The 15,689-nt window shown below is 31.6% G+C and overlaps 1 protein-coding gene across 13 annotated transcripts in view; it reads left to right on the forward strand.

Moving 5' to 3' along the window:
• The window catches only part of LOC107447376 (coiled-coil domain-containing protein AGAP005037), a 679,334-nt gene that overhangs the window by 621,109 nt on the left and 42,536 nt on the right, over positions 1 to 15,689 (forward strand). For all 13 annotated transcript variants that reach the window (XM_071184692.1, XM_071184693.1, XM_071184694.1 and 10 more), the window contains 4 exons: positions 980 to 1,178; positions 1,351 to 1,498; positions 7,505 to 7,679; positions 15,449 to 15,592. In XM_071184692.1, coding sequence (XP_071040793.1) covers positions 980 to 1,178; positions 1,351 to 1,498; positions 7,505 to 7,679; positions 15,449 to 15,592 — 666 coding nt within the window. The remainder of the gene's footprint in view (positions 1 to 979; positions 1,179 to 1,350; positions 1,499 to 7,504; positions 7,680 to 15,448; positions 15,593 to 15,689) is intronic.

Raw genomic sequence — 15,689 nt, forward strand, 5'->3', positions numbered from 1 at the left:
TACAAAAATGTTTATTCGAATTATTGTTAACGTTATTTAAACGTAAGATTTTAAAAAGTATAAAATCAATTTATTGAAATCACTTTACAGAGTGTCTACAAACATTAAGTTGTAGAAATTAAACTTCAACATCAAGTCAAGAAATTAAAATCAGAAAGTTTGACAAGACGTGTATCAGACGTAATAGCACAACATTTTGACCTCAGACGCATCATACTTTCGGCCATACATTGTAAAACAAAAAGAGCATAATTATTGAAACAATAATAAAAAAATAGGGTGAAATGTAACCGATAAGAACTGACGTAATACTCGTAAACACTATCTAATAAAGATGGAAGACAAACATTCTTTGGCAGCTGCTTTTAATTCAGTGTTGTCGCCCTGCTGATCGGTGGGTAAGGTCTTCGTTTAACACAGGCTGGGTCGGGATTCGCTTCCCTAGTGTTTCGTTAGATACCAGACCGAAATGCACCAAAGCAAACACAATCGAATTGCCTTAATGTAGTTCGGAATCTAACCAATGTCTCCGACAGTTAAATAACTGAAAAAGTCTCTCATGATTGGATGATTGGGGATCGTGGTGGAGATCAGGTGATCACTGAACTTTGCTCTTCAATTAAAATTGTGTTACTATAGTGCACGCATTCGGCAGTATTAATATATAGATAATTCCAGTATTGTTACATTATTAAATAAGTAATGTTATATTTCATTTGCATTGGTCGTACTCAATAGTATCTATCGTACTCAATAGTATATAGATAATCAGATGGTATTTCTCAAATGTGTATTAAAAGAAGTTGCTAAGTGTTTGCATGTTGATTTCAGTTAAAAGGCTTTCGATGGCTTTCACCGTCTCTTCTCTTTAAAAAAATGGCGATCCACAAATTGTTGCGCATTCTTTTTTATCTATGATGTCATACTTTATTGTTTTATATGCTCCAGGTTTCTTAATGTGCATGTTTATTGCTTGCAGGTCTCGTGTTTCTGCAATACCAGAGCGAGACTAAGAGGGCGCTGTTGCCGAATGAAATCACATCTATGGACACTGTGAGGGCTCTCTTCGTACGTTCATTTCCCAAGCAATTGACTATGGAGTATCTCGACTCACCTCACATCCGGGTCTACATCCACGACCCCGCGAAAGACATGTTTTACGAGCTCGAAGACCTCAGGTGAGTTACATCTTAGGATTTACGTACTTGAACTTTTTTTATTTGATTCTAGATAAGCATACAACCGTTCGTAAATCTGTTATTTTAATTTGAACATGATTGGTATTGATATATTTGGACTTGAATGAAAAAATATTTTAAAAACTAAATGATGGTGTTATCCGTTTGGCAGGGACATTCGTGACCGATCTGTTCTGAGGATCTACGAACAAGACGTGAACGGTGGTGGTGTCTACAGCACGTATGATCAAGATCTCAGCTACTTCTCTGAACCCGAATTCGACTCCGAATATCAGCATCAGCACATTCACAGGAGCAAGGTAAGACAAGCTTTTGTGAACAAATCTTAATACCCAATCGTACGATTAAGCATTAGAGAATAGACATGGAATACTTCTATAACACAAAAATCATCATAACATATAGTATACTAAACATATTAAACTTTTTACTCGAACATGGATGTATGCTTTATAACATTAATACTTATGTCCCTTCGAAATCTAATGGTAGGTCAGTCGGTTTGATTTTCTTATGTTTTATCCAGATCTTGTTCTTGAGATAGTATTAATTGTAGACGATATTGTGAAACTTAAACAATTCTTTTACTCTACTGTTTGACTTGATTCAGTTTCTGGTGCTGTTTCTAATGACACTGAGACAAGCCAATCTCACCAGTCGTTGGCTTTTTTCGCGAATTACGTAAGGAAGGCTTGCCTTTCGTTTGTCAAGAGAGCAATGCAACGGTAAAAGTAAGTCTTAGCTCAAAAAACCACAGACGGATTGCAGCACCAGTCATTCGCGAGGCTATTTTTGCAATTTAGATATAGATCTGAAGGAGAAAGAAATTTTTTTCAGATTCCTGTACCCATGGTACTGCTTAATGACCGACCGCAAAACTTCCGACTCCACAGATTTTACAACCACTTATACACTCTGTGGGTAGAACCCCGGCCCCTCCGAACCAGAGTCCGATTGGAAACCACGGCCCTACAGTTTCTGATAAAATCAGAAAATGAGTTTTACTTCTTATTAAACCTTGATCAGTATCAAATGTTAGCTTTTCTTTATCCCTCCTCTATTTCGATCGTTTAGCCATCGCAACTATTTTTAGGAACATTATACCTCTCTATAAAAGTTCTGACTTTTGCTTTGACTTACATTTTTTTTTTCGTGAATTAAAATTTAGCTTAACTACATTTAGCCTTAAAGCGCTTTTCAGCTAGAAATTGCTGTGCAAATCTGGTGACCTGACTGACTGAGCAACTGAGCATAGTTTTTCTTCTGTGTCTACTCTAGAATAATACTTAATCGCACATGGTATTATAACTTCCTACCATTTAGTTTTCAGTTGGCAATCCGATTAGTTTAAATTATTATTTATAAATTGGAGCGTTCCAACTAAGAAAAAATATTAAATTTTAAAATAACAAGTTTATAATTTGATGCAAAATATTTATTTAATCCAAAAGTATTTTTTTTATTTCCAATGAGCTGCACAATCGGTCTTGCCGATGAGCAGACCTAGTGCGTTCTCTAGAGGTGGTATCCACTCTTTCAGGACCACCACAATGGGTGACATACCGTTGAGCATGTTAATTTAGACGTCTAGTTTCTGCCACACTAGAGGGCAGCACCGAGGCTCTATTTGGATGCTGAAGTGTACTATGAATTTAATTTTGCCGGAAATGCCAACTGCCAATAAGGCACTCCAGGGATCTTTTACATGCCGCATAATCATATGACATGGCCGCTAAGGATTTTCTGCATCCCGAAAATCCGGTGTCTGGGTCGGGGATCGAACCCGCAGACTTGGGCTCAGAAGGCGACGACAAACCAGCTGCGCCACCCAACCACAATTAATCCAAAAGTACGCATGTTAGAATTATATATGGAACACCTTGTCGATTCTTACATCAACCTTGCTATGATCATGGTTTCGTATAATCGTTAATGGATCTCAGTTTCAAAATATCCAATATCTTCCTTCAAAGTTTAAAATGCAATGTGCTTGTTGACTTAAACTAATACTTTAACAAAATTTAATTGATTAGAATCGGCGAAACCAGAGAAAGGAATTTATGAGGCAATAAATAGCTATTCAAGGGATTCTATCCACCATTACCCAAACGGAAAATTACATGACTAGAAATTCTAAGGAAAAATTCATCCAATTAAGACTCCAGCCAAACCAATATTCATTCAAAAACAATGACTCGTTTACCAGTGTGTTGTACCACGTATTTGCGAATATTACATTTTTTAACTTTAATTTTTATTGTTAGCTCATTCTCTATCAAGAAAACTGTTAAAAATTATATCATGGTCCTTTTAGCCCACGAGCAGAATTATATCAAAACTAAATAATTAAAAAGTGTTGCGTCAAAAATTGACTTCCCTGCATGTGGTATCACTGAAAAATAAAAAGCTTAAGTTGAATAATACCAATGGATGATCAAATAAAAAAGTTTTAAATATTATAATTCATATTTAAACAATAAAAAAATATATATTTTAGACAATCTATTTAAATATCATTTATAAGGCGCTGTTATCGGACATTAAAGCATGTGACTTCGATCATCGTATCAATTGTGAAGTTTCTGAAATAAAAAGCTTATACTCAGAAATTATAAAAAACTAGGAGGCTCCGCCCCCTGCTTTCTAACGCTCGCCAACCCCCGAGAATTGCTACGCAATCCTATGTGGTTCACGCCGTGAACCATGACTCGCTGCGCTCGCTCGCCAATGAACACAATGTTCTAGCACAAAGACATAGTATATTATCATCAAAAACATAGTATTGTACTTACGTAGATGAATTCTATCAATGTTCTTATTGGCTTTTAAAAAAGTATAGGGAAAAATATACTTGAAGGTGCCCCTTGGCGAAATTGGCGACTTATGTTTGGAACCATACTTGTTTGCCCGGAACGCCGTTGTAACTCACAAACAGGACATTTATATCTATTACTAATTAAACCTTCATTCATACACCATTCAATCACTGTTTTTTTTCATTGTTATTAAAATCGTACAGAAACTTAAGATTTATCTTATTGACAGTATTCATTTTTAGTACCAGAAGCAAAAATAACCTTACCAGTCGGTATCCAAAGTAGAAGTAACGGATCTCTGAAATTCATTTAAAAACAACGCTAAATTCTAAATTAATCAGAATCACGATTAAAACCTAAACCAATCAGAATCACGATTGATTTTCAGCATCGCCCAGCTTGGCGATCAATCGCGATCACAACTTGGCGGGGGCACCCTCAAGTATAGTCTACCCAAAGTATATTAGCTATTTAAATTGTACATGGTGAAAAAATCAAAACATCAGCTAAATGAGAAACATATTAGCAAAATAAATTATCAAATATTGCAGTTACTCACCTAAATTCAACTAAATGTGTATAATAAATTAGTTAATGCTATAAATTCTGAAAGTTTTAGAAAAAAATTTTATTATTTAAAAATATAAACTTTAAACCCTAACTTTTCCTTGTGAGATAATAACCCTCAAAAAGTCTTTCATTTTCAAGAACACAAAAATTTGTTTTATCGCCAAATGAAATATTTTTTGGTGATCAGCATTATTGAAATCAATTTCTATATTAATTAACATTTGTGATAAAGTACATAACATTTTAGAACAAAATAAGGATGTTTTACATACAATAAATTAAAATGCATGGCTGTTAGCATTACCCGAGAAATACCACGTGGAGGTCGCCATGCTGCATTTCTAATCGGGGAGTTTTGATTTTGGCAGTTCCCCTTGCCTACTGCCAATAGAAGTTTCAATTAAATTTTTTCCAAAAAACATTTTTTTCTGCAAAGCTCTAAGAAATTAACACTAAGCATTTAGAATTTCTTTGAAAACACAATTATAGATTTGGCATCTTGGAGCAATTACTGAAAGGCTGTCAAATGACTTAACTCTTGACAGGCCAACATAAAGTTGTCCATGACTAAAAACTTGTTTAGTCAATACTAAACTGATTTTCTCAAAAGTCTGACCTTGTGACTTATTTATAGTCATGGAGAAGGCCAGCCTAATTAATTCCTAATTGAGTTTAAATTAAATATTATCATGTTTTTAGGGCATGAATCTGAATTGAACAACCTGATAATGCTCACTCTGGTTATTGTTTCCGTTTTTAAAAGCGCTATATGTTGAGCCACCTCATGTGACATTTGCCATGTGACATTTTTAGCAGCAATCATTGGTCGATTTTCTAACGTTGCCATTCGGGGAGTTGTAATGAGGCTTTTTTTTGGTGCCGTGTAAGAGAAATATATATATATAGATAAATGAATAAAAGTGATTACTTTTAATAAATTGATTGATTTTTTAATATTTATGACGCGTGGTCGGATGTACAAATGCGCGGTTTTATCGTCATAACATATCCTTACATATCATCGGAGCAATAGCAATCGTACTCAATTAAAAATTAGATTTTTTTTCAATTTAAATGTAATAAGTTTGCTTAACATTATTTAAGAAACGCGATCGTAACAAGACAAATGTTGAGTAATCTCCCCTAAGTTCTTAATTGGATTTTTCAACAGACTTCACTTTCTTGCAAACATAAGTTTTCATCACTATTTTGGACACCTATATATTATGTTGATTAAATATGCTGAGTGAAATGCTAGAAATACACTTTTATTATTGTTTACGAATATCAGTAACTGAGCATTGCTATCACATCCTCTTTTATCAAAACTTTTAAACATTGATTCACGATAAACTTGTATAATTTACTAAAAGGTAATGCTGCAAATACAATTAATAAGTTTTAAACGAATGTCATTGCAAAACTCTTGTTGATTTTTGCATTTTTCTTCCCTAAATGAGTTGAAAAAGTTTCGTTGCACCACAATACCGTTCTCATTTGCTACAACTTTGGTACGTAAACCGATTCTCGGGAAAGATTCTTTTCTCACACTAAGATTGGTTTAACATGTTAAGTTTGCAACACATTTAATGGGGCAAACGTTCTCATTTTGCACTACTTTAATACAACATTCTAGTATTCAACAGCACATTTAATGGCTCAAACGCACTATTTTATTACAACGTTCTAGTATAATGGTTCAACAACAAATTTAATGGGTCAAACGTTCTTATTTTGTACTATTTTAATACAACAATATAGTATTCAACAGCGCATTTAATAGCTCAAGCTCACTATTTTATTACAACATTCTAGTACAATGGTTCAACAACACATTTAATGGGTCAAACGTTCTCATTTTGTACTATTTTAATGCAACATTCTAGTATTCGACAGCACATTTAATTGCTCAAACGTACTATTTTATTGCAACATTCTGGTATAATGGTTCAACAACACATTTAATGGGTCAAACGTTCTCATTTTGTACTATTTTAATGCAACATTCTAGTATTCGACAGCACATTTAATGGCTCAAACGTACTATTTTATTGCAACATTCTAGTAAAATGGTTCAACAACACATTTAATGGGTCAAACGTTCTCATTTTGTACTATTTTAATGCAACATTCTAGTATTCGACAGCACATTTAATGTGCGGTTTATTTCTTACACAATTTGCGATTCAACATTTAAGAATGCAAGTGATTACTGAAGGCTGTAGATCATTTAGCCGCAGAGCGTTGCCGGGAGTGCACCACGAGGAGGTAGATCTATGTGGGGCCCTTCATGGACACACTGAATCCTCAAGATATTGGGAAGCAAGAGAACTTTTAAGGCAATGACATCGGTCTTCTTTCTTTGTTATCCTACGTACATTTGTATTCGTTATTTATTTCATCTTTCTATTTGTACCTTTTGCCTTGTCATTGGAAATATTAAAAAAAAATTTAAAAAAAAACATTTAAGAATGCAGCAAATTTAAATGTAATTGTAGTTAAACGTTCCACTAATAGTGGTCGAACATCACATTCAATTTTAAAAGTAAATTTTTCTAGAAAACTTTTAAATTTCTTGTATGAACAACTTAAACGGAACAAAGAAATTACACAAAAAGTGTGAATAATATTGAATAAACACAATTAAAAACAGCGCGCACAGGTGTCTTATGGAATGACAGCCATTTTCAACATGGAGACATAAATCAACAACATCTCCATTCTCAGTCGATCAAACACAGACGTCTCGTTTCTTTTTAAGTGAAGCCGAAAAGCATTTAGCAAAAGTAACTGCCTTCTTCGAAACAGTCTCGCAAAAATAAAGTTCAGAAAAAAATTAACAGAAGACGTAAACGATTTTCATTTCCGGAATGTGCTATTTGTCCTCCTGACTCACTTTAACCTCACTTTCTATTTCAGGCTTCCAAAGCTCCGTTGCCGCCAGCCATCGGGTACTACGGGACTTTGCCAGCTCAGTATCTACCTGCCAATAGAACCCAGACTTTGCCACACAGCGCCTCCATGAGAACTTACTCCCCCTCCCATGTAGCGGCAGCTGACCGCCAAAAGTCCCAAACTATGGCCCCCGGAGGAGGTAATTAAAAAAATTAAATTTTAAAATTTTAAATTTGTGAGATTTTTTTGACACTGTGGGCGAGTGTTGGATTTAATTCATGTCTAGTGAAACGAATGAGAGAGAAGAAAGTATTTCCCCGTCACCTGAAGGTCAGTACATTTTCTAATTCGATGTCTGATTCAATTTAGAATGATCTTTGATTAGATAATTAAAATTTTATGGGATATTTGCTTAATTAGAATTTTTACATAAGTATTATTGGTATTTCCTATTTTAATCTCTGGTTTAACTTCGAATGATATTCGATTAGATTATCAAAATTTTCTGGAATTTTTTTTTCATTTGTATTTTTAGTTCGATTATACAGTTGAAATTTACTAGTTTTTTTTTTTTGTTTGTTTGTTTTTTTTTTGTTAATTTACATCTTTAGTTGGCATTTTCTAATTCCATGTATGGTTTAGTTTAGAATAGTATTCGATTAGAGAAGAGAATAGTATTCGAGTAATCGGTTAGAGAATTAAATTTTTTAAGAGTTTTTATTTAATTTTATTTTTAGCCAGCTAACACCATTTTCTAACTCAATATCCGGTTTTAATTTAAAATGGTTTTTTAATTTAACAATTAAAACTTTCTGCAATTTTTATTTAATTGACAATTTTAATTAGCTATCATTGAAATGGAAGTATGAGTTTCTAGTTTTGCGTTATTTTATTTCTAATGATGTTCGAAAAAAATAATGGGAAGTTTTTTTCTAGATCTGAATTAATCTTTTACTAATTTAATAATTTTTATTTGTTATCTTACCTTACACAAAATTAATTACTGAAATGCAATAATTGCACAAAATTTTGTTAATCTAGCTTAAATATTTATGGAGATATGAAAATTTTTTATTTAAAAAAAAAACTAATTTTTTGTCTTACGGTTTTTTTTACTATAATTTTAAAAAGATTAACAAAAGTTTTGGAGCAATTTAAAATTAATTAATAAATTATTGTTCCAAAATTTGAGAAAAATTTGTTTAAAACTGCGAAAGATATGAGTAATTAAAGTAGTTCTTTTATACTGTGCATGCGTGGGAAAAATTTTAAAAAAAATTTTACATAATTTTATAGTGAATCGTATTTAGCAACTAATAAAAAAAAGTCGGATTAGAATATCTTAAAAATTTAAAAAGTTTCAAGCAATTTTCTAAGTAGTTTTCGTACTCTTTAAAAGAAAGTTCAAAGTGATAAAGAGTTTTCCACAAATTTTATTTTAAACTAAACAAGATTTATTAAAAACGAAGTCGGAATTGTTGGGGATCAGCCCCCATGAAAATATCTTTTCTTCTGCATGTTTTCTTTCCTTATACAATCATATTTCGGTGTATAAACCTTTATTGTAAGGTATTATCGTTTGTTATTTAATTTTGTTTTGCGATGCAAAATAATATTTGTGGAAAGCCCCTTATCATTTTGAGTCTCTAGCAAATGCAAAAACTACTTAGAAAATTACTTGAAACTTTTTAAATTTTGAAGTTATTCAAATTGGGTTTTTTTTTCATTATATGCCAAGTACGATTCACTACAAAATTATGAAAATTATGTTAAATCTTTTCCTCGCATGCGCAGTATAAAAGAAATACTAAATTGCTCTAAAATTTATTGTTTAATTTTATTGAATATTTTTGAAGTTATAGCAAAAAAGTAAGATGAAAAAATTTGTTTTTTTTTATAAAAATGTCCATATCTCCATAAACATTTAAGCTAGATTTAAGAAACCAAACTAATAGTTACAAGTTGCAAATTTGTTGCTACATTTTTTGGCATAGGGTGCTCCAAAAATATTATTTTCGGTTTGTAATTTAATGCCGGTTTTTCAAACCTCTAAAAATTTTAAACTTCATTAATAAGTGGGAGAAATTGCATAATCTAAACACTTCTGAAATTATAAAATGATTCTTTTAGTATTTCTGTAAAAATATGAAAAAAATGTATTAGTATAGAAATGTTTCCATTATTTTGTCCAACCCCTGTATATTTGTTTTTATGAAATAGCAAGTATTTAATTTACTTTTTAAAGTTGTTTTTTAATAATTTCGCTTTTTTTATCCATGAAACTTATAAATTATGCCTCGCACCTTTGCTTGATTTCTCTGTCATAAGTTTTATAAGCCTGTGATGCCAGAATAGGTATTACATATTTTTTAACTTAACTTATTACATTACTTGAACTTATTTTTTAATCATTATTAATTGAATTATATTTAAATTAAAACAATTAGTTAATTTTTATTAATATTTATAATAAGCGAACATAAAATATTTTATTCTTTTCTTATCGATCAACGTGACGGCTAATTTTTATTTCAATACTAATGCAGACTCTTTAATTAACTGTCTCGCCTAATCGAAAACAAAAATCTATTTATTATCTCTTTATTATTAATTTCTAACCGCAAATATGTTTCAATTATGTGGTTATTCTAATTCTCACAGTCTTGTAGGCGATTCGCTATCGCCAAAGTATTTTCAAACCAATTATTGATTATGGGAGGTTGACTTTGTTATCTTTCGATAATTCGTCAACCTTGGATGTCTTCTCCATGCTATTATTGCCACTTTAACAAATTGCTATTCTGCTGGGATTTCCTTAAAAATATAGGTTATAATTTTTCAAAAAAAATTTTGCAAATAAATATATGAATATGATATTGTTACACTACCTAAAATTAAAACTATATTTGAGCTGCTATGTAATTATGAATATTAAAAAGATCAAACTCCTACTAATTCATATCAGCTGCGTATGTGATCAGTTCATTTTGAGAACTCCAAAGTTGCTATTTTTTAAACTTACTGAAATTACTCTTTGGTAAAGAAACGCAATGTTATTTTTTAACTAATTTTTAACTGTCGAAAATTTACTTAAAATGAAACATGCAGAAATAATAAAATGATAAATAACTTCGTACCAAAAATAAAGATGACGAAACAACGAGAGAGTACATTGAACTAAATGAAATAGTTGGTAAAATATGTTGGCCCATCACTACTATCTTCACGCCTGATTATGTTTTGGCTCAGTTAATTTTACACATCATTTATTTTCTTGGAAGCCTACATTTAACTTGAGCAACTATTTATTGCAACATTTTATATTTGGCTCACATTTTACAAGCATACCAAATACTTAAAAAGCATAATAAATTTTCTAATATTCTTTTCCGTAACTGAGCATTGTTCTAAAATAAATTTGGTTGGCATTAGATCATAGCACATCTTTTGCATTTTATGTTGATTTGTTGACGAGAGCATATTGTACTTCATGACTGATATTACTTAAAATATTGCACTTTTTTGTTATGAGCTTGTACAAGGTAAACACTAAAATGTCTTGCATATACTGTAAAAAAATTCCTGAAAAATTACGATAAAAAGTCATTCATAATCTGTAACAATATGCTACTTTTCTTTCTTTATAAGACAAGGTAACTAATATTGGCTATTCACTATAATCTAACAGTTTAAGTTTAATATTTTTATTTCAGTTTAAGTACGAGAGTAACTTTAAAAAATCACTACAATATTCCGAATAAGAGCCAGGTGGCTCTATCCTGAGTGGTATACAGATCGTGCGTTAGAATCCCCTTACCGTTAGCATAATTGTAAAAGGTTTTCTTGGTTTTCCTCTCCGTGTAATGGTTAGTTCAACCAAAAGGACTTGACAAAGACTAGTTTATCTCAATGCATGGTTCAGGAATTTCTTTGTCTTCTGGTTTGTGTTCAAAATCAGATGTTGAACACTGTTAATCGTAAACCGAAAAATGGGTTGGCTGTTCAACACATGTTAAAAAAAATTTTTAATATTTCAAATAGAATGTTGTTAAATGTCTATAAACACATATTTCACTGTTTCGATATTGAATTTTTTAATAACAGTTTCAATAAATTTCATCAATTAAATAAAGTTCCTTAATTGTACTTTAATTAGGCTTTGATTTAAATAAGACCGCAATTGATTTTATTAACATTGCTTTTAAAATTTAATAACTAATTTTTAAACGAAGAGCAATGAACTAATATTAATGCTTGATAAAAACAGAATTTCAATGTTAAGAAATGACGATGAAACATTATTTTTAATATTTTTATAAAAAAAATTTTCAAGATTTTTTTCTAATGTATTTGGCGAAATTTCTTCCTCCCCCATGTCTCTGATTTTAAATATAAAAAGAAAAACAAAATGGTGGTTCAACGAAGTTCTAAATATATAATTGCGATCGTTGTAACTTATTAATGCCTAAACATCACTTTTAAATGGCAATTTAAAACGGCATCATAAGCTCAGAGAAATAATTTTTTCACCATAAATTAATATTTCACTATTTGAAGAAAACTCTCAGATGTTTCATTTTGATTATTCAGCTATTTCGAAGTTGTACTTTGATATTTTTAACAACCGTTTCGTAATGGAATTCCGTAATTATATCTTCGAAACATAAACTCTCAAATATTTGGTGAAATTGCTACCTTATTTGTATGTTATTAAATGTTTTTATCAACTAATTTAATGTCTAATTTAATAAAATATTTTTTATCTAATTTTAAAATATTCCGCATTGAGAAGAAGATATAAATGTTAATGAACTCGCTTTTCAAGCAATCGTTCAGGGTTCGATACCAGGCGATGACTGAGTACACTCTTCTTATTGCATGTATTTTTTTTAATCGGTTGTGTTACTCACGAGTGCACAACCTATGGAGCACAAAAGTTTCAGCTTGACCCCTAAACTGCCTTAAAAATTAATAAGAATATAAAAGGAAAAAAATAGAATTTGTATCATATTTTATCCATTCTCTGTAAGAATAAGTAACTGATCTGGTTAACAGCCTTTCTCAAAGTAATGTAATGTGAACATTTTCTTACGAAAGTTCTTTTTATGCAATAATTACAGTGGTAGCCGTGTGAAGCGTAATGACTTAATTTGTGCAGTCAACTAGAAAAGAAGAAATTGAAATTTCAAAATGCAATAAAATAATTAAGTTACAATTTAAAGATTACAACAGCAATTATCACATTTATCTATTATTGCACTAGTAACAATTTTTTTTCTGAATAAATTTAAAAGCTAAGTTTTATGACAAAACTAAATTTAAGTTACCTTTTATTCGTAATCCTACCTATTTACCATATTTTTCTTTGTAATTTAATAAGTAAATTTGTTTCTGCACCGAAGCAAAAAATTAATTATACATTGGTTACTCGTTTATCTTACTTTCAAATGAATTTTAAACTTTACCTGTATTTTTCATAATTGAACCTGCAGCGATTCCCCCCCCCATTACAATATGTAATAATCTCCCGATAAATAAAAATGATTGTGCATCTCTGATGTAACCTATATATTGAAATAAGTGTAATGTTTTTATGAAAGAAATCCGTATTTCCAAAAGAAGAGAGCAATTTCCTCAATTTGACGGAATGCTCGCTTGTTAAATTTTCCAGGAACCGGTTTCATCAAAGATGAATACAATTTTGTGAATTTGAATATACCTTTAACTTAAAATAAATGAAATTGTTTGTATCACTATGAATTAGTTTATTTATGCTTAACGAATCTATATTATATAAAACGCTTTTAAGTACGTGGTTATAAAATTTATGAAATTTCTTTTCGCGCTTTGGCATAAGCCTAAGGCAAAATTGCTGTTTCATTATTCCATGTTTTAAGTTGAATTATTTTTTGTTGAAAGTTAAATTTTATTTTCTTTAAGTTAAATTTTGTTATGGTTTAAATTATGCTTAATCTACGTACGGTGTATAATAATCTACGCAGAAGAAATAGCCGCCCTATTGAACCTCCAGAAGAAGAATATCTACGGAGAACAGTCAAAAATATTGCAGAAAGAGAGCGACTTTCAATTGAAACAATAAAAGAATGAAATTAGAGGAGATAGGTCAAGAATGCTGCCGATAGGCTCCGAGGCGTAAGAGCGCGTAGTGAAGGTCCTTTGTACAGAGAAACCAAATATGTATTAAACATTTTGTACAGAGAAAAGTTTCAAGAACTATTTATTCTTAACTTTAGTGTTCAAAAAAGTATACAAAGTATCCAATGAGCGAACGAAGCGAGCACTGATTGCGATGCAGTTCTCGGGGCTCTCGAGAGTTAGCGATCAGGGGCAACGCCTCCTATAACTGAAAGTATCAACATGGTTTCTGATTGGTAGTTCCATCAGACCACTATGAAGGTAAACTAGTTTACGAAAGAGCTATTCAAGAGAAAGTCCAGTAAAAATAAGCGGTAGCAAGTATATGTCTAAAAAAATTTTTAATTTATGAATATGATTGGTCTGTCTTATTTACAAATCAACCACTACAGATTCAATTCTGAAATATGTAAGATAAATTTCTCTCAATCACTTTTAAAATAGAATTTTGATTCATGCGCACAATTGGTTCACTTTTTTAATATTCTGCGCAGACTACTTGTTAAAAACCGTGCAGAGGCTTTCTGAGGACGGCAGCTATTTCAGCTATTGGATGTTTGTTTGCATTTTACATTGAATTCACGAATTCATTAACTTTTTTTTTAACTATAAAAAAAAATTTATTTCCAATGGCAGATTAATGGCAGATTTTAATAATCTGACTATTAATATTAAAAATTAACAGGTTAAAAAATAAAGCACTTTCAACTATAATATGATTTGTATGCAACTTGCGTCGTCTATCAACATTTGTGTTTTATTTATTTTTATAATCCGCGGCAGAAATATCACATTGACATTACGTAACTGTTGATCTGATTTAGAATTCGGGGATATTCCTTGATTGGCTGACATCCAACCATTTCCTCTCTCCACTTCCGAAATAAAAATGACGCGTCAAGTTGTTCACAGATTGAGTCAAATTAGCACGCCTTATCTTGTATGCAAATCTGCAACTTGATAAGAAGGTAATCATGTATCCAAGCAAACACAGACCGTGCTTGCTTTATTATTCATGGATTTAAATAACAGGATGTTACGTTAAATGCAGGATGCTCTGTAAAAATATATTTAGAATCCCAGTCAAAAAGGAAGTAAATCATGCATATTGGGGATCTCAAATTAGCATTTAAATAAATAAAAATTATTGAGATCTGACAAACCTTTGTTAAAAATGGCTGGTGTAAAAACATCATATCCAGTTTTAAGGCCGATTTGAATTTATGAGTTTATCTAAAGATTGTATTTTCACCTATTCTTAAATATTCAAATTAATTAATGTGTGCGAGCCGCGGTGGTTCTAGGGATGGAGCGCATGCCACCTAAGGAGGCGACAAAGGTTCTCAGCCTTGCGATGGCTTTGCGATACGAATTCTGCCTCTCGTTTGCATCGATCACAGTGTTGACGTAATGTATCCTCGGTAGTTGACGGATGATGGGTAAAAATCCATTTACCATCAGACTAACTTTGAGAGGCTTGTTTTTCCTTTCTTTTAAACATAAATGTGGGTTAATTCTGTCAAAAAGTCCTCCTCGATGGGTAGTTTACCCTAATGCTTGATCCAGGTTTGCGCGATTCTTCTGGGTTGTATTGGCTACGGAGTTGAACATTGATGGTCTAAACCCAAAAATATTCGACTGTTCAACGCTGGTTATGAAATAAAATTAAAAATTAATTAGTGTAGATAATTCTTTAAGTTAGGAATCCAGACGCAAAAAGTACTTTCGCTGAATAAATATTTTTTTTTCTGTGGATTTGGATTATACTATTAAGTTTACTTGTCTTTTCAAAAATTATAATTGTATTTTCAGGTGGGACATTGCCTCCCCCAAAGCCGCAGAGGTCGTTTCAGCAGGCCCTGACTCCATTGGGCAAGACGATTCGTTCTACTCCTCCTCCCACGGGGCCACCTCCCTCTATTCCTTCACCAAGATCTGGCCAACCTCGTCCTTTGGGTAAGCAATGACACTTTTCTTTTTCGTTCACTAAAGAAATACAAATTATTTGTGTTTATGAAAAAATACGCTCTCTAAAAAAACATATAGCTTTACA

The sequence above is a fragment of the Parasteatoda tepidariorum genome, chromosome 8, assembly GCF_043381705.1.
Source record: "Parasteatoda tepidariorum isolate YZ-2023 chromosome 8, CAS_Ptep_4.0, whole genome shotgun sequence".
In the NCBI taxonomy this organism is placed as follows: Eukaryota; Metazoa; Arthropoda; class Arachnida; order Araneae; family Theridiidae; genus Parasteatoda; species Parasteatoda tepidariorum.